Genomic DNA, 20,042 nt, shown 5'->3' on the forward strand with positions numbered 1-20,042 from the left:
CTAATCAAATTCTCAATCGGAATTGACGTATCCTATTTCACCTGCTCTACCTGCACCTGGCGCTTCCTTATCGCTTCAATCAAGTGACAAAATTTGGCAACACCTAACATATAATTGTATTACAATTATGTTTCTTTGTTTTATTAATGTTAGTTTTTAGATTCATTTCAAAGTAATTAACTGGAAATGAATAAAAAATAATAATTACATTAAAACTGGATATGAATACAAGTAAAAAGAAAAAAGAAAATCATGCTCGTTAATCGTTAGTTGTTTGTCCCATTAAACAATTCAAGTCTCGATTTCTTGTCATTGGAGGATTCTGACGTGATAACATGAGTTGCTTGAAAAAGAGAGAGAATTGTTTCCTCAAACAACCGTTCCTTACTAGATTTCAAGCAGATCTTATTGAACATATTTAGGAACGTTTCGAAAATAATAATGATGAAAATTAATTTCGTATAATGTTTATGTATTTACTATTACTTTATTTTATTTTTAATATCTACTTATTGTATATTTTTTCTCGTAATTTATTTTTTCATCGTAGTGCAATTATCTTTTTTAATAAAAATTTAAATTTGGTTCATAAATGATTAGAAAAAAATTTCTAAAAGTTGAATTTCTTAAAATTTTTTACTATTGGAGTAAATTTGTGTTTGAGTTGCTTAATGCTGACATGGTACATTAGATACCACTTTTTTCATTTTTTAATGCATGAAGCAACTCAAATGAGTTGTTTGTATTAGAGATGCTCTAAGTAAGCCACAACTATTTTTATTTTTTTAATGCTATTATCTTTAAAAAAATTATTTAATCAAGGTTGTATTCTTAATGATTTTTTATTTTTAATATAAAGTTTAGGTAATTTTTAAGAATATGGGGTACTACTATTTTAAAATAAAGTTAGTATATTTAAATGATGTTGTAACTCTTTTAACTAATGTGAATTGTTTTTTATTTTTTATCTTGCTTATATTTAACCTTAATTATTTACAATTTTCAGGTCTTCATTTAGCTTCTTTTTTTTTTATGGTGTCTGCTCCATCCACACGCGGATGGGTAACAATCGTCTGGGCCCTCTTTTTATTTAATTAGTTTAATTTAATTTTTTATTATTAAAATATTTAATATAATTCTTTGATTTCTAAAATGACATATAATTTAGTATTTTTTTTCAATTAAGATTAATTTTTGTACACATAATACAATAAAAAAATATGACAAGAAACTGATGTTGGTAATCTCAATTGTTTTTAAAATGAAATATCTTAACAATAAAACAAATAAAATAGATGAATTAAATAAAAAGAAAAATTTAAGCTAATGAACAGTAATGCTGTGAGTGAATGGACTATTGGTGAGAAAAAACTGAAAAGAGACAAAGAACATGTTAAACAGATTTGATTACCTGATGCAGTAATAAGTTGAGGGTCCCTTGGCAGTGTACAATCAATGGAGGTAGCGGTGCACTTGTGTTTGTGGTGCACCACTCTGCCAAATCTTATATACAGAAATCAATCACTTTCTAGAATCAATATTTAAATAACGACGTCATAAAAAAATATTAGTAATCGTCTATCGAATCATATCATATTTCACAGATTGCACATGCAGTGACTAGCACTAGAGGAACCAGTTTGATAGTTACGATTACGAATGGGAATGGGAATAGCAACGGGAAAATGTGATATCTTGTTACGTACGTCAAAGTTCAAACCTCGACAGAACACTCTGCCGCGATTCGCGCTCCACCTTCCTCGCCTCTCAAACCCCGTTTTCCTTCTCCTCCTGTCTCCTTTGTGTTCCATCTCATCTACCTTTTCTTTCTTTTCCTTTTTTAAGCTCTTATGCTACATGCCATGCCTCTTCAAGTAAACTTTTTATCTTTCTTTTTCTACATCTTTATTAATTTTTCTAATTTCAGAATGAACATGTTACCAACTCCATTTTGGCTAATCTACCTGTACAAAAGGCCTTCAGCTTTTAATATTGTTGCTTTGCTGCTATCGTCCAAAAATAAATAAATCAATTCAAATACTCTTTCGAATCTACTCATCCATGTATTGATGTGTTCATCTGTGTAAACTGTGACAGACTATAACTTTTTAGCTCAGAAGGCTATTTTACATTTAAAAGCTGAATAAACATTATATATACTAGCATAAAAAAAAAAACCATATGTCTTTGTGTATTTTTTAAAAACAAAAAAATAAATATTATTGAAATTAAATATATGTATTAGTGGTTAACAATTAGAGTGTGAGCATTTTGAATAATTATTTAAAATGTATCAGAAGTTTGAAAAAAAATTTATGAACAAGTAGAATAAAAAATTAAATTAAATAAAAGAGTATTGTAGAGAAATATTATTTTAGAAGTTAAAAGAAAAAATGGTCATCTTAATGTATAGACTAAAAATATTAATTCTATAGTTATGGTACTTGCATCTATGATCATGATAACAATTTCTTTTCAGCTTTAATCAATGGTATCAAAATAATATTACACGTTTGAAGACAGAAATAATGACTTCTTTTAATGCATTAACATAGGTTACATCTATGAATCTCACATAAGTTACTACTGAATCTAGTGGACTCTATCTTAAAGAAGTGTGACAAAATTTTGATTAAAAATTTGAATTGCATTGTCAAATTTGTTCGTAGACAAATCAATTGAGTCACTCATGCTTTAACTAAAGAATCTAAATTTCATGCTAGTGTGCATGCTCATTAGTTTATACCCTTTTATACCAAACATATTATTCTAAATGAGTGTATATAATTTACTTTGTTCTCAAAAAAACATATTGTCTTTATTAATAATATTGAATGTTCTAAATTTATACAAATATAACTATCTTATTTTAATTTTTGCAAAAAAAAAATTGTCATATTTAAATATGTGGCATTTTCTTTGTTCTTTTTAAGGTTATTTTAATATGAACTAATTTTTTTTAGGTTATGTAATTACCTTTAATTAGTTTTGTTCTAATATAGTTAAATAAATGAAAAATATTAATATAATTAAGATAATATTTTTTAAAATTGAGATAATTGCATTGCTTTTAGATAATTTAATTAAATAATATATTTGTTATTTTATATAAATAAGATAATTACACATGATGATTTGGTTTGATAATGCATTTTATAAGCTTATTCATAATTATTTTCTAATTTTATAGGGATAATTGGTCCGGTGAAAAAGAGATATATTTAACATACAAATAAGATAAAACACAATACAATAAAATTTTAATAATCAATTAATTCATAGATAGTAAAAAATAAAAGGCTACAGATGACGATTTAAAAAAAAATTATAAATTTAATTTTAGATCATTGTGATATTTTAGTTACTACATGACCCTAAGAAATTTGATAAGTTATTATAATTGTATTTAAAAATATATTTTAAAATCACATTTAATCAAACAAAGAGGGTCCATAGCTCAGTGGTAGAGCATTTGACTGCAGATCAAGAGGTCACCGGTTCGAACCCGGTTGGGCCCTATTAAATTTGTTGGTTATATATATATATATATATATATATATATAAATATATATTTTTATTTATTATTTATCTATTTTAGAATAGAGTCCTCCTATTAAAAATATTTTTTTATTAATCAATATTTATTAAAGTATCACCACTTATATAATATAATATATGAGATAAAAAATTAAAAAAATAATATAAAATACAATCATAGTTTGTATATATTTTAATGATTTTGATCCCTTATTTTAAAATAGAGACATTTAGTGACATATCCCTACTTAAGTAATAAGATATAAAAAATTTATTTACATAATTTTTTAATTTTTTATTAATCTCTAAATATCAAATTACTAAATGACACATCACTTTTAAGTATGAATAAATATTAAAATTTAATAACTAATAAGTGTCGATTTAATGGAATAACTAAAATTTTGTATTTTTTAATTTTTTAATTTAGATAGACTAAATGTGTCTATTTTAAAATAAATAAATCATATTTACAAATTGATAAAAATAGATACACTAAAAGTGCAACTTAACCTAATATTTTAGTATTTATTGTTATATGAATATTTTATTTTAAAATAATTCTTTCAAGTGAAAGAAATTAATAAATTATCCCTTAACAAAAGTAGTATAATATAATAAAATTCTATAAATAATATATTAATTCAATAATATTTTTATAAAAAAAAAATTCTTTCGATCCATAATAAATGTGGTGTTCAAATATAAAACAAGTTACCAAATAAGTGTCATGCTTTTAAGTGTAGTACTAAATATAAGCATAAGGATTTTTCTTAGTCTTAATTATAAAAAACAATCATTAATTTTTTAAATTATTGAAAGTTAATTTTTTTTTTACTTTTTTATATATTATAAATTTTAATTTCTATAAATTTATTTATAACTAATATTAAATATATCAATCACTTAAAGTAAATAATATATTTAGAATAAAATTTAAATTTATGGTATAATTAATTAAAAAATCATATTAATTATTTTTACTGGTCTTGATGATTTATATTAAGATCGAAAAGTAGTATTAATTGTCTCTTTAATTAAATTAACTATTTTTAATCATATTAACTATTTAGTTTTCAACAATTAATTTTCATTAACTATTTTTAATTCAACGAAGCTAAGTTTTTAAATTTATATTCAATAATAATTTTTTAAAAATTTATATTAAACATAAAATCTTAGAAGTGATATTCTTGTGAATTCGAATTGACGTGTGGCTGAGGAGCGTACGAACTAGCACTTAGGTTTGATGAATACGAAAACACATATCAATGAGAATTATAATTAACACATTCAAAGTCACGGACTGCTCAAATTCAATGCACAGTCTGCAAAATCGCCCCCCTCCCCTCCTATTTGTCGCTCACCGACATGTAATTTCAGAGTATTATATTATAAATATTGATTATTGATCGAAATAAGTAATATCAATTTGTATTTATTAATTAAATTATTCATAATTTTAATTCTGACTTTATAAAATAAATTATATTAAAAGATAAATATTCTTTATGTACGTTCACAAATTTTGATACAGATTGATTAAGTTTTATATCAATACCATGATTAAAAAAATATTAAAAATGTTTTTTTTTTTAATTTTCATCAATTATTTTTATTAGCAGTCGTATTTATTAGATTAAAAATATTAAAATAATAAACATTTAAGATATTTAATATAAAATATATTTATTTTTAATTTAATAATTTCTCCATTAACATTAAGAAATTATATATATATATATATATATATATATATATATATATATATATATATAACATTTCTCACGATAAAGTAAAAATAAATCATCAAATCTTCTTAGGTAAAGTACATTAAAGTTTTATTATATTTATAAATTTTATAATTCAAATATTAATAATTCACACGTATTTAATATATTATGTATAATTTACCTTTTTATCTTTGTCATCTAATCTTATTTTGGATACATGTATTTTAAAAGTATTTTCAAAATAAAATAGACAATATTTTTTATTTATAAAAGAAAATTTTAATTACATATATTACCTTCGCGTCCTCGTATACGATTTTTTTTTTTTGAAAACTTGGTTGGTCCTTTTTCTGAAACTTATTTCAAATTGTTTCGTACAGTAATAATTTTTTTCATAAAAATATTCCAAATTACTTTAATCTGTTTTGTAAATAATAAATCATAAATATTAAAATAAGATAAACTTTTATCTCCGGAGGATGGGGAAGATGACTAGCATAGATGAAATTGGTTCTCCTTTTTCTATATACAAAGAATGTCCAAAAAATTAATAAGATAAATTTTTTATTATATTAGTAACAAATTTAATGTGATTAATTAAATTAATTATTTTTATTTCACTTAGTTATTTTTTGTTCCCATTTTGAACCTATTTTCTTGTTATTTTTTTCCCCTTTTCATCACATCATTCACACCGGGGTTGTTTAACTTTTCCCAAGTAAAAATGGAATTTAAAAACAATTTTTAGTTGAGATAGATAAGTGAGATATGTAACCTTTTTATAGTAACATTTAATAATTTTTTTCCTTCTATCCTCCCCCATAACGAGGAACCGATCTTGAATGAGTTATGAAATCATGATACGAGTCCTAGTTAAATTGTTTTGTTTTTTTTTCATAATAAAGTAATGAATATGGACTGAAATTATACGTGAAGTGCATGTGGCTAAGTGGTGCAAGTATGTTGGTAAATTAATAATCTAGTAACTTGTATTAGCGGGCAGTGCGGGTTTATGTTTCACGTGGGCCAGTGTGGGATCGATGTCCATGAGCATGACATGAGGCACCATGCACCTCTCTCTTAAAATAACTAGCCGTCAATTCACTCCTTTGGTTTTTTTCTCTCAAGTCAGACTCTTACATCATATATCCCAATTCACACACATTAACCAAACTCCATCTTCCCTTTTATCTTCACAACGCCATAGAGCAATTTCCTTCGGTTTAAAACAAGAAGAGAGAGAGAGGGTTTGAGAATCGGGTTAAGGGAAGGCCCAAAATTTATGTGTTTTATTCTCTGGCCATGTTGTTTGCCGGCGGCAGGAGACTCCTCTTCCTCTATGTGTCTTTGCTGATGCTTGTGGTGTTGCAGATGTGCCACGTTGGGGCCATTCGTGTGTTCCCACCAAATGCAGTGCCCAACGTCGAATTTAACAAAAAGAGCAAGGAGGATCTCTTCAATAAGTACTTCAGTGGAAGGAATCATCTTGCTCCCAGCAACACAACCCAAAAGGGTTTTGATGAAACCAAAAGAAGAGTTCCAAGTTGCCCAGATCCTCTCCACAATTAATTCACAAGTAGAATTCCCATCCAATTTTTCTTCTTTCATTTATCTATCTTTTTTTTTTTATCCTTTTTTCACTTCTCAAGTATTTAATTTATTTTGGTTCATATATATATGTTCATCCAAAATACCCACGTTTTTCTCATCATTTTCTATCTGGTAATATGTATTATTGTAGAATATATGAGGGAAAACCGGTGGTATTTTGGTATTATAATCAGAAGTTTTTTTTTTTTTTTTTTTTTTTTCTCATCCATGGAGGATCCCGAAAATGAATTATATCATAATCACCAATTTTATGCTTGTATATAGAAGATGTTAAGGAATGTTAGTTATTGTCTATTTTCGATGGATACTTTTTGTATGTTGTGTAGACTCTTTGTAAGCGTGTGCTAGTTGAATCCTTTTCCTTTTTCCTCTTCCGATTGCTTCAGTTGAGAAGGGGAAGCTGAAAATAACTGGCAGATATGTGCAGTAATAAAGGTAGAGATTCATGCCTTCAATCTGTACTTGCCTTAAACAGTGTCAAAACAATTATTTTCTCTCTTCTTCTCTCAGTGCAGAAACCGTAATACAGCTTTCCTCATCATCAACGACAAAAATGTTTATTGGTAAAATAAAAAATTAATCTCTAAATTCTAATGTTACTCATCCGGAATCAATCTAATTCTTGAAATTATTACATATCGGTCATTTTAATTAATATTTATTTTGTAATTTTAAAACTTAAGAAAGATCATACTTTAAAATACTAATCACTTAGTCTAATAATTAACTTAAAGGATTGAAATATTGTTTTTACGATTGTGAATACTAAATTCACTTGTGCCTCGTAAAATATAGATGTAGGAAAAGTTAATCTACCTTTATTGAAGTTCAGTGCGCAGTCTGCAAAAGTTCTGGTTGGTGCTACATTTTGCTGCATTTGGTAAGTTTTTCATCTTAATTAATTGTTTCTCTCACATGTCTCCTTACTTCCTTAGCAAATTGGGGATTATTCATTTCTCTACTCTTCTCTGCTTTCTTTAAAAACTTTTGTCGAAAGATCTTATTTGGAATCCGATCGGGACTAACTTTCATCAGAAAATCTCACCCGTTGGTTTTCACAGACTCAAGTTGGCTTATTCATATGCCATGCCTATTCAATAGTCTGCGCGCATTGACTGCGTGGTCTGAAAAAGTTCGGTCTCCTTTTTATTTTATTTTCTTATTTGGCGTGAAAATTTAAGTTTGACTTGGCCAAAGTTTAAGATAAGCTAAATTCAATTCAGCATTCCTCTTCAAGTGAAAAAGCATCGCAACTTTTGTTAGTTGTTAGTGAGACATGTTTGGTGGGTCTTTCATTTCGCGTTCTATAGTTCAAGAGACGTGCGTATTTAGAAGCCTGTTCACAACATGTATATGTCTATAATATCGCTCATATAGTCATATTGAGAGAAAAATCAGATCAGTAGCTTTTACTTCGAACTGAATTAGGTTTCTCACTGGGTTTATTGTCCTTGGTATAGATTTTGTCTCACATTAATTGATTAATTAGTATAATTAATCTTACTTGTTAGCATAAGAAATCAATATATACAATATTATTATATCATACTGTTAGTGTAAACTCACAGTGGTTATAAATACTTTAATTTTCATTAAAAAATTATATTAATAAATGCTAACCAAATGATAAATTGTAAGTAATTTGTTTTTTCTTTTTTGTAGTTTTTGTTAGGTAGATGCAGTGGGTTTTATATATATATAGCTATCTCTTTGTGTATGTTTCAAATATTTGAATTGCTAGCATTTTCATGTATCATGTACAAATAAGTCAGGCAGATCATTGAATTGGATTTGGGAAAAGTTTTGGTTCAAGTTGCACAAACGATATATATATGTGGAGTCGATCGGGTTTTATCAATATTTTTGGAACTTCGCCTGAATCAAACCAAAATTTGGGTGGTTCAATCAAGTCATCAAGTTACAAAATAATTATTTAATCAACTATAGGATAAAAAAAATAAAAAAAGGAAATGGAAGGTTTGAATTGAAGTCAAATTAGATGGATTTAAAAATGCGCCAACTTGAGACCTAAGCTAACAATACATGCACGAACATATAAAGTTGAAAAAAAAAATTACTTTATCTAACCCCAATCTTTTTATGTTCAAATCAGTTGGCTTCTTTTAGTTTACATGACCAGTACTCACTCCTAGCGTCAATTCAAGAGCCACTTAAGATAACACTTTAAGAGGTTCCTTTTTGTTTTAGTTTCCTATGTTCACTGCCGGTATATATTAAGTTTAATATACTCATAGAATTGCTATTTCCCTTTTAGCTTCAAATTAAAATTTATACATATGATAGATAATTATAACTGAAATAATTGACCTAAAAGAAAATAGAAAATAAGGTAGTCAGTCTTACATTGTTGTAGAATGAGAATCACTTCTATGTACAAACAAATATATGAATTAATATCGAGTTTTGAATTATGAAAAGTCTTCCAGCAATTGAGCGAGATAACCAATTAAATTATAGTTGGCAAGCATTTTTTTGTTCTTGAATTATTGGTGTTGGTACAACTTACATACTGTTAGGACAACATTATATTAATAGACTACTCACTTATCTCGTAACATGATTGAACAATTTAATCAACTCGCCCGGCCATCTTGTCCAAGCAGGAAAAGACCGCATGAAAAATAAAAACAAAACATAAACATGAATGACAGCTGAGTTTCATTAGCGAGAGGAAAATAAAAAATGTGTAGACAACAAAGGCTAATATAGTAATCTTAAGTGAAGCTTACTTTGGTTGCTAGTAGATTTTTTTTCTATCTTTCAAACGTGATGCTATTATTAAATCAATAATATAAAGGGTCTTATATATATACATAGAAGTATATGATAATGACTTTACAACTATTAAATAACTAATTAGTAAGTAATTTTAAATTTACCAATAATGTATAACACCCAATGTGTGAAACAAATACTTAACCACCAGTGATATTAAATTTAAACATATCTTAGATGCATAATTACTTTAAATACTTGAAAGAAAGAAAAATTATGCTATGTGTAGTGATTCTATTCAATTTGAGTAAGATTATATTTTGTAAAAGATATTTATGATTTTCTAACAATTTTTTTTTACCGTGTACAACTTTTCACTATTATAAAACCATTAAAGTTTATTTTCTTAACATTTGTTCACTTAATTAATTAATACATCTCTACTTAGAGTATTTTTGTAACACAAATGCGACAAATAGTAAAAAAGAATCTTAATTACAAAAAAGATTAAAACAAAAATGTTCATGAACGTTCCTATAAAAATACGATGTTATGTGAAAGTTGAACAACGTAAGAGAGGTTTGAAAATAGTTAGGTGGAGATGGAAAGTGGAAACTAGTATTGTATGTTTAGAAGGCTTGCTTGGGTTTTTTACAATCAGGATTCTGTCTCATTCTAGCAAAAGTGTTTGAAGACACCCAGGCATTATTGAAAAGGCCAACATAGGAAAAAGGGTGTTTTGGTTGAATTCAAGGGAATTGATTAGTTTTTGTTCCATTTATAGGGTGAGGTTTTGATTTATGTGTTGGTGGTATGTTGCAAAAGCGAAAAGAAGAGAGTCTCGTATTGTGGTAAATTGGGTATTTATGAGAGGGACTAGAGGAAGAAACTGAAAAGGCAGAGAAATCGATGTAGGAAAGCGCCACGTATTATGCGGCGAAGAAGAGGTTTTAATAAATGGTGTCAGTGATTCGCAGTCTGGTATTTTGTCTTGTAGCATTTTGGATTTGGAATCAACTTGACTCTCATTTTAAATTTAGCCCATCGATGCATTTTAATTTGTGCAGAACCATAATGACCAATGCCATTGCTGGCCCTGGGTAAGCTAGCTTTTCTATTTTCATTAGGGATTTTATTTTCCTCCTTGCTGTTTTGGTCATGATTGTTGGACCAATATTCCTTTCCCATTAACTTGTCTTTCATATGTTAACCAATTTCAATTCAAATACCCATGTGGGTTGCTGCCTGTACCCTACCCTCGTTAATGCTTGCCATTCCACAATAACTCGTGATCTTTGTGGAATTCGGGCTACCAAAGAGACACTAAACTCATACCTAGTATATATGATGGCCTCACGCATTCATCTTTAAGCCATTCTTATCTTGTGTTCTGAGTTGTGACCACTTGGGCTAAAATTAAAATCTCCTCGCAATCAATATGCCAAAAGCAGCACTACCACACATCTCTATATGAAACCCAAATCTCCTGCCTATTTTCTTCCTCCCATTCTCAACTCACTCAATAATTAATTAAAGCTTAATTTCTTTATCTAAAATAGGTAATTAATAATATATTCTTATATTTTTTAATTAAAAATATTGACCAGTGCCCCGGTCAATGCAAAATTATAGGGAAATAATACTAAAACTCAATGTTACTTGATCTAAGATGATGCTATGACTTGTAGTGTGTGTTTGTTTCTCTGTTGAATTCAACTGAACGTCAATCCATCTCCCTTCTTGCTTTTACGTTTCTGTCTTGGAAAATGAAAAAACTCAGTTGAACAGATAAAATAAATACACCGGTAGAGTTATATTGATTAAGGTTGCATTTGGATGAATCCATTTTTCGAAGTTTGAATTATTTTAAGTTAAATTTTTATTTTTAAATTCTTAATTTAGGTAAAGTAATTTAATTTCTACTACTTTTAATTTTTTTTTAATATGTAAATATAAAAAATAAAATATTATTATTAAATTTTATGCAAATAAACATCAGTCAATTTCTAGATATTTAACAATTTGAATATTATTTTAGTATTAGATAATATTTAATGATTTAAAATAATTTTAAATATTTAATCATTTAAATTTTGATATTTTTAGGTCAATATTCAAAGAGAAGAGAGGTGACAGAAGGAAGAATGCAAAAAAAAGAAGGTAATCAGACAGAATGGAAAAAAATAAAGAATTGGAGAAAAAGTGTCATAAAAAATAGAAAGGGGATAAAATAGAGAAGATACGAGAGAGCACGGAGAGAGAGAGAGAAAAAAAAGGACAAAGATGGATGACACAAATGAAAAAAGAGAATGAAAAAAGAGTGAAGACCCCAGACAGAGAATAAAAGACAAATTAATTTCCTGAAGGCATAAAAGTTATCGGAGCAAATATTGTTTTTCCTAGTAAAGTTTTCCTTATATGTATATCGAGTCAAACTTATGAAGACAAAAAACTAAAAGAGCAACAATAAAAGAATTATATGATAAAAAAAAATGAAGTAAAATATGAAAGAAAGAAAATATTTCATAATTTTTGAATCTTTAATAATTTTAAATAATAATGTTTGTAAAGTGATGATGAAGTTAAAAATGAAAAAACATGACGTTGTAGAAAGAAAAAAAAGTTATCACATGACACAGGCATTGCTATCCCCAGTTTAAAAAATCAAAAAGAAGAAGATAACAAATAATAAGAAAATAAATTGTTTGTTTACAAAGAAGAAAAAACAAATTGAGACCAATGTTTCCGTAAAAAGTTATTTTAAAATTTAAAATTTTAAAAACTAGATAGAAATTATTTCTTAAAAAATATATAAAAAAAATATAGATAAACATTTTTTCATCAATAAAAATTATAATAATAATGATAAAGAGTGACATAAAAAAATTTAACTTTCTATATCATTTATAAAAATAATCAACATAAAAATCTTATATTTTAGATTAGCAGTTATTTAATTATCGTGTTTTTTTCTTGACATAGTATTCACATTCTAGGATCGTACTCCTTTTTTATTACCATTTCTTCGCATTTTGTCACTATGCAATTTTTTTCTCTTTGCATCCCGTTGTTGTGTTCTTTCCCTCTTCTCGTTGGATCCCTTCAAGATTTTCCGTCATTTTCTTCCTTTCTTGTTTGTGAATTTTTGCATTTTGCCATCACCACTTTTATTTTTGTTATTTTCACCGCCATGTTTGCTCCCAAATCACCACACTATCAAAGCAAAAGAAAATGGAAACGTAACAATACTAGAAATAGAAAACACAAAATGAAAATAAAAGTAAAATAAAAAATTACTTGAATGTATGGGGAAGATAAGAACATAGAAAATGAAAGGTAACAAAATTAGAAACGATAATCTAAAGTTAAAAAACGTGAATTACATTTTTAGAAATTTTAAATCATTTTTTTTATGTTAAGTGTTGTTTTACTCGTCATAATTTTTCTATGTCAGGTATTATTATACATATCTGTTACTCGAAGAACTCAATTTCAATAATACTCGACAGACAAATCGAGAATGCATTAGTATCGAGAAATTGTCACAACCATGACCTATCAAGTAGAGGAAAACTCTTGAATTATGCTCAAGCAAGGAAGCAGTTCGACAAATCGAAAGGTTCTTGAAAGGTTAATTCGACAAATTGAGAAAAGGGAATTGCCACTAGTGATGACTCAAATAGTTAGGAGCAGTTTAAGGGAGTTATTCGCAAATAAGTGAACATCAGGGTAGTTATACACCAAGGGAGGTAACAAGAACTAACTATTGCTTGAGGAAAGCATTCGAAGGTCAAGGCATGCAGTAGGTGGTTATCAGAAGTTAAAAACGGTTACTCAAGTTGTGTAATGGAGAGCGGTTACGCTTACCACGTCGAGCCCATATGGAATTAACTGCCCCGAATTAACCTCTATAAATAGGTGAGACAATCTCATTTCAAGTGGTCGGAAAATCATACTTGAGAACTTTTACAAGTACTCACTGCTTGTACATATGGCTCCTGTGTATGAGATTGATAGGTATGACTTCTTGGCCACACCTTTTTTCTTTTCTTTTCTTAGGACTATCTTAGCTTAGCTTAGTATAGTGTAGTTTTATAGTTCCTTTGCTTATCAGGATCATTATGTTTGTAATCCAACAATTATTGGAAGTAAATTCGTCATGATTTTTATTATCAATATATATGTTGTCCATTCAATTCATCTAAATGTTTGCATACATGAAACCTATCTTGTAATAACTATTGATGAATAATTGGAAATCTGTGCATGCTAATTATATGGAATGAGATCTAAACCATCTTTATAGATTTGTTTCATTGTGATTACTCATCTTTTATACATTAAGGCTAGTATATAATTCTAAGTTACCACATACCTAAATTGAAAACTTTGCTAGTTCGAACAAAATGGACTCACGAATTTCACCGCAAATAATAATATCATAAAAAAATTGGGATAAACTATAAAGTTGACTTTCTCCGATACATTCTATGATGGATGTAAATTCATCTAACATAAAAAAAATAAACTTTGTATAATGAGTGAATCAACAATACTCACCATAATTTATTTTCTTCCATATTTACAACTTTGTCGTGACATTATTCTTTATGTCATATAAATTATATTTGACATAAAATCTCCATCACCAAAATCTCTTTTACACAAATAATAAAAACAACTTTAAAAGGAATTGTCAAGAGAACAATCACTAAATGAAGAAAAAAAAATTCAAATAAAGCATTGTGGAATTAAAATTACGAAGAATTTCAAAACAAAAATGTTTTTTTTTTTTAATATGATCGTCTGCAAATAGTTAACATTTAACGTTATTGCTGATATTAAAATTCAACTTATTAGTTGAACCATTGGGGTAGGTGGTATTTTCATTATTATTGTTGTAATGTTTCCTCTTGATATAAAAAAATGTACATTCTTTATTTTAAAACTTTTAACCAAAGTATTTTCTTTTGGTAAATTTCAACTAAAATATTAATTTATTCTTTTAAAAATATCATAATTAATGAATGAGAAAACATAATTAACAAATATTTGAAAGGTTTATTTTTTTAAATTTTTATAATTTTACTTATTTTACCTTTTAATCTTTATAATTTAAAATAAACATTTATAGTCCTTATATTTATTTTTATTAATATTTTTTAATCTCTATAATTTAAGATATTTTTTTTATGGTTTTCATACTTGTCTTTTTTAATATTTTCATTCCTTAACTTAATAATGTTAATGTTTTTGTAACGTTTTTTTATGTTTATGTAGTAATGGTTTACGATTTCTCAAAAAGTAGTGTTGTAAGTAAGAGTAAAAAAGAGACACAAAATGTCAAAGGATCTAATATAAGATAAATCCAACAAAATAAATTTAACACCAAAAATATATAGTTAAATACATTTGTCAAACTAATATAAAAGAGACATCACAAATAAATTAATGAGAGAGACCGAAAAAAAACTTAAAGTATAAAGACTTAGAAGATTTACCTTAAATTATAAAAGCTAAAAATGATTAAGAAAGATATATACAAATACTAAAAAAAATTTATATTTTAAATTATAAGAGTAAAAGATAAAAAAGAAGTAAAATTACAAAAGTTAAATAAAATATTTTAACCTATTTAAAATCGATTTAAAATAATGATAAAAGTTATAGTAGGAAAAAGTACTTTTAGAAAACAGATTTTCATTAAATAATTACAATGATGTGTTTGGATAAATTTTTTTTAAAAATTATTGAAATTTGAATTACTTTAATTTTAACTTTTTATTAATTTTTAAATATTTTATTTAGATAACTCAATTCAATGTTAAATTTTAAAATTTTAGTTTAGATATGATAATTTGATTTTTCTTATGGATAAAATTGGTTATATGTATATTTATTGAATTTTTAAGATTAAATTTTATAGAAATAAATACCAATTTAAATATTTAATAATTTTTAAAAAATTAATATTACATGATATTTAATACTTTAAAAAATATTTTTAAATATTTAATAATTAAAAAATAAGAGAGATAAAAAAATATATAGGTAAGATAAGAAAGAAAAAAAAAATATAAAAAAATTACAGATTCTTATTTTTTTTGAGAAAGTTTGAAATTCTAATATTTTAATGAATTTTAAAGATGTTTAAATTTAATTTTTTTTATAAATTTTTTATTCAAAGTAAACATTTTATTTAAAGACATTTAAAATTCTTTTAAAAAATAAAATAAAATTCTTCATTTAAATTTTCCATAACATACTTTAAATGTTTTTTTTTTTAACTACAAATGCTAATATATTAATTAAAGAAGCATAAGTGTGACACGCATGTGAGATAATATCCTCTAAACATCTACATAATAAACATATGCATAAGCAGCGTATTGTTATTGTGATAAACAAAACGGACAGTCAAGATTAAATCGCAATTGCATGTACATTTTTTAATGGGTCATGTGATCATAAATAACTTTTAATGTTAAGTATTTGTGCATAAATAAACTAACTTTTAATTTCAAATAAAATGTGTTAATTTTATATCATTGTGTAAGGTGAAATAATATCAAATTTTATATAGTTTAAATTGAAATTAATCTTATGCTTAAATTATATATTATTGGTTAATTTGAATCATCAAAATTGATCTAGTGGTGAAGTTAAATTATATGTATAAGTTTTATATTCAAATTTTATTGTAATACGTTATTATATATATATATATATATATATATATATATATATCATCTCTTATTCTCTTAATTTAAACCATAAAAGTTATGTAAAAATAACATGAAAATATTGTTGTTGTTGTATACACGATAGATGGATATTAGTAATAGTACATTGAAAACCATGGACAAGTATTTTACCAACGCAGACGCCCACAGTTTCTCGATATCAAATCACTTTTAAAGGAAACAAATCAACCCAGTGATTTGATATTGGAGATATGGGAAAGGGGACAACGAAAAGTATCCCCATTTGAGGGGGGTTTTATGTTGTTTATTATTACCTTTTTACACGTGTTTATGCCTATAATCCGCATGTTTGACCACTTTTTCTTATCCAATTTTACGTGACTTTTACCAACACATTTTCTTTCCTATGTTATCCAAGCCACACATTTATACGGGGATAGCAATACATTAAATACATTGAAATTGATTCACAGAATCAACAGAAATAAACATTAAGTAAGATATGTGAAAAGAAATTGGTTCTGAATTAAATTCAATTAATAAAGAATGTGTGTTTAAGAAAACGTGTGAATTGTGAAATTAAGTATTTATAGTTTGAATCTCTACATAATAATATTTAAATTTATCAATTTAAGAGAAAAATTAATAATACTTAATATATAAGTTATATATAAACTATATGTTGTTAATGACCGCCTAATAATTTTATATGTTAAAAGTGTGTTGCTAAATGCTAATATTTCTCATTAATATATTTTCCAACATCAAAATCCATCTCCGATGAGGTTGATACCACTTGTAATTTACTTTTGCATACAAGGTTAAGATGAAATCCAATACAACCAAATCTTTTTCGCATAACCATATATACACTTAACAAAACAAATCATGTGCATTAATTAAAATGAGCTGAAGATCATATTATAGATTACAGGATCTTTTATGCGTTGACCAATGCTCTAATAAATACCACAGTTACTCAACTTTCTTCCATACAAGCCCATCATCATACAGAATCTACAACATATCCACCATGAAATTGAGTTGCAATGGGTGTCGCATACTTCGCAAAGGTTGCAATGAGAATTGCATCCTTAGGCCTTGCCTTGAGTGGATTAACTCCTCTGAGGCCCAAGCCAATGCCACCCTTTTCCTTGCCAAATTCTATGGTCGTACGGGCTTACTCAACCTCCTCATGGCTGCTCCGCAACACCTAGGCCCAGGTACTATACTATTAACATTTTTTTTTATAACTTATTCTCCTACCATCATGCAAGCTGAATGTTTTCGTACATCAAATAATAATAAGATAATTACATTTCATACACTATTAAAAAGTATAATTAATGTTTTTTTCCCCATTTTTCAGTTGTGTTCAGGTCATTATTGTATGAGGCATGTGGGAGATTAGTGAATCCTACTTATGGGTCGTTAGGTTTGTTTTGGACCGGTGAGTGGGCCCAATGCGAAGCAGCAGTTGAAGCAGTGCTGAGTGGATCCCAAATCAATGGTGTGGCACCTTCTAATTCACAAACCTTAGGGACACTCGGTGGTGATCACATTCTCCCAACGTGTGACATACGTCATGTGCCGAAAGTTAAAATTGTTGATGATGTGAGAGTTAAAGCTGGGCTTAAAAGAGTTGGGCCAGTTGTTAAGCCCAAACCGCGAGTGAGTACGGTGGACTCGACTTCGTTGCGGCAACCCAATTGTGAGAGTAAGAGAATGAGGGTCATGGAAGCTTCTTTTGTGAGTCGAGACGACTTGAATCGAGTCGGTGAAACGGAGTTAAACTTGGAACTAACTCTTGGCTTTCGTTGCCAATCAACCAGTGCCAATAAAACAAACTAATAATTTTGCCTGTTTAATTTTTCTTTTTTTAAACTTTTTTATTCATTTATTTCGTGCAGAAAAATAAAATAAAAGAAAACATTGGTATACAGATACAGGACAATGTATATGTTGGGAGGGGCTTTTGGTAAGGGTGTGAAACAAATATTATATTATTTGTAATTGTTTTTTATCCGTCCTTTTTAGCCATTTTTTTAATACAAGTCATGTTTGAAGTTTCAAATACAGCAAATGGTGGGATAACTGGCCCCAATATTTAACGCGGTTGCATACACAAGGCAAAATTCGAACCCCTGACCTTGCTTAAGCGTGGATCAACCCCTAAACCACACACTTGGAGTTCTTTTATTTTAAGATTACACACATATATATATATATATTATTTATTTACTTATTTATTTATTTATGAAAGACAATCTTGTTTGAATGGTAAAATTATTATAAATAACAAAATTTATTTGTTAATATATTTAACAATTATATATTTAAGATTCCAAACACCAATTAAGCTGGAAGATTTTCACGACATTTCGATCAATGAATTGGTTAATAGTAATTAGGTGTTTGAATATGTGCATCGAATGTGTATATTTTTTTCTATTATAAAATGTTATGCAAGTCGCATGTAGCTTTGCTGTAATTGTATACGAAATATGAATTAATTTGGCAATTTTACCATTTAGTACAAAGAATTCAGCAATGAGTATATGACAAATGATAAGATGGCTTATCATTAGACAGACAATAATACATTGGAACTAAAAGTAGGAAAAAGACCAAAATAAGTAAGACGAGTCTCTTCATCAAACTTTTTTTGTTTAAACATTTTAGTAACATCAATTAATATTTGTCCTATTACAAGTTAACACATAGTTCGTCTTCTATTCGTACGAATTTCTTCATATTAAATTATATATATATATATATCAATTAGAATTTTTTTTCTCTAAAATGTTACATCATTTTTGCAAAAAAGTTGGAGACATAAAGTGTTTGATCTCGAATATAAAAAAAAACCACTTGTATTGATTTCAAATATAAAAAAATCAATTAATTTGATCTTATTTAATTTCACCATATTTACAATATTTTTACCAAATTTCAATGATGGGTAATTCATAATTTTTTTTAAAAAATAAAATCGATGTAATTAAATAATACTAACCAATTTTCGTAATGAAACTAAATTATTATTATTATCTTAATTACATTTTTAATTAATTTTTATAAAGCTAAAAGTTGTTCTTAGCCTTTACTAATTTGAGCCTAACATGTTATAGGCTTTAAAAAGTCCAAATCGCTGAAGCTAAGTCAAGATCCAGCTCATTCACAATTCTTTGTTTTTTAATGTTTATGGTTAAGCGTGTTAGGGAAAAAGAAACTTTTGTAGCCCAAAAATAAAGACGTTCTTCACGCCCGCTTCACAAACATCACTTTATCTTCTTCAAACAAAATTTCTCCTTGTTTCCTTTTTCTGCTACCTTGCATTTTCACAAGTTTACGCACGGTCTCTCTTTCTTGTAGCGTCGAATCTCATTTGGGTTGCTGTTATGTGGGCTAAAAAATGTACAAAATGAACATTGAATGTGCATTTTGGGAAAGAGATGCAAATAAATGATGGATGGCCATGGGGTGTATAAAATTTTAGAGTCTTCAAATGTAATTAGGAAAAAAGTTGTCATGAGAATGGGAAAAATGAGAGATCTTGCTCTCTAACGGTGTCTGCCATTCGGCCAGATATTTTCCACAAAGGACCAAAAAACATACTCTTCCAAAAGATTCCTTGTATAGTTGTATATTATTTTTTTTCTTTTAAAAATTTAGAAAAAAATAATACTTTTAATCTTTTGAATTTTAAATTATTACTTAT

At 27.0% G+C, this 20,042-nt stretch overlaps 1 protein-coding gene and 1 non-coding gene across 2 annotated transcripts; both read left to right on the forward strand.

The window, feature by feature from the left end:
• The first annotated feature begins 3,446 nt into the window (after positions 1–3,446).
• On the forward strand, positions 3,447–3,518 carry TRNAC-GCA (transfer RNA cysteine (anticodon GCA)). Its single transcript has one exon. It is a non-coding gene; the product is annotated as a tRNA-Cys (tRNA).
• A 13,836-nt stretch (positions 3,519–17,354) lies between these two features.
• On the forward strand, positions 17,355–18,394 carry LOC109816898 (LOB domain-containing protein 40). The gene is made up of 2 exons (XM_020382048.3): positions 17,355–17,544; positions 17,691–18,394. The coding sequence occupies exons 1-2, from the start codon at positions 17,355–17,357 to the stop codon at positions 18,170–18,172; spliced, it is 672 nt and encodes a 223-aa protein (XP_020237637.1). The 3' UTR covers positions 18,173–18,394.
• Positions 18,395–20,042: the final 1,648 nt, after the last annotated feature.

This window comes from Cajanus cajan, chromosome 7 (genome assembly GCF_000230855.2).
Source record: "Cajanus cajan strain Asha chromosome 7, NIPB_CcT2T_4, whole genome shotgun sequence".
In the NCBI taxonomy this organism is placed as follows: domain Eukaryota; kingdom Viridiplantae; phylum Streptophyta; class Magnoliopsida; order Fabales; family Fabaceae; genus Cajanus; species Cajanus cajan.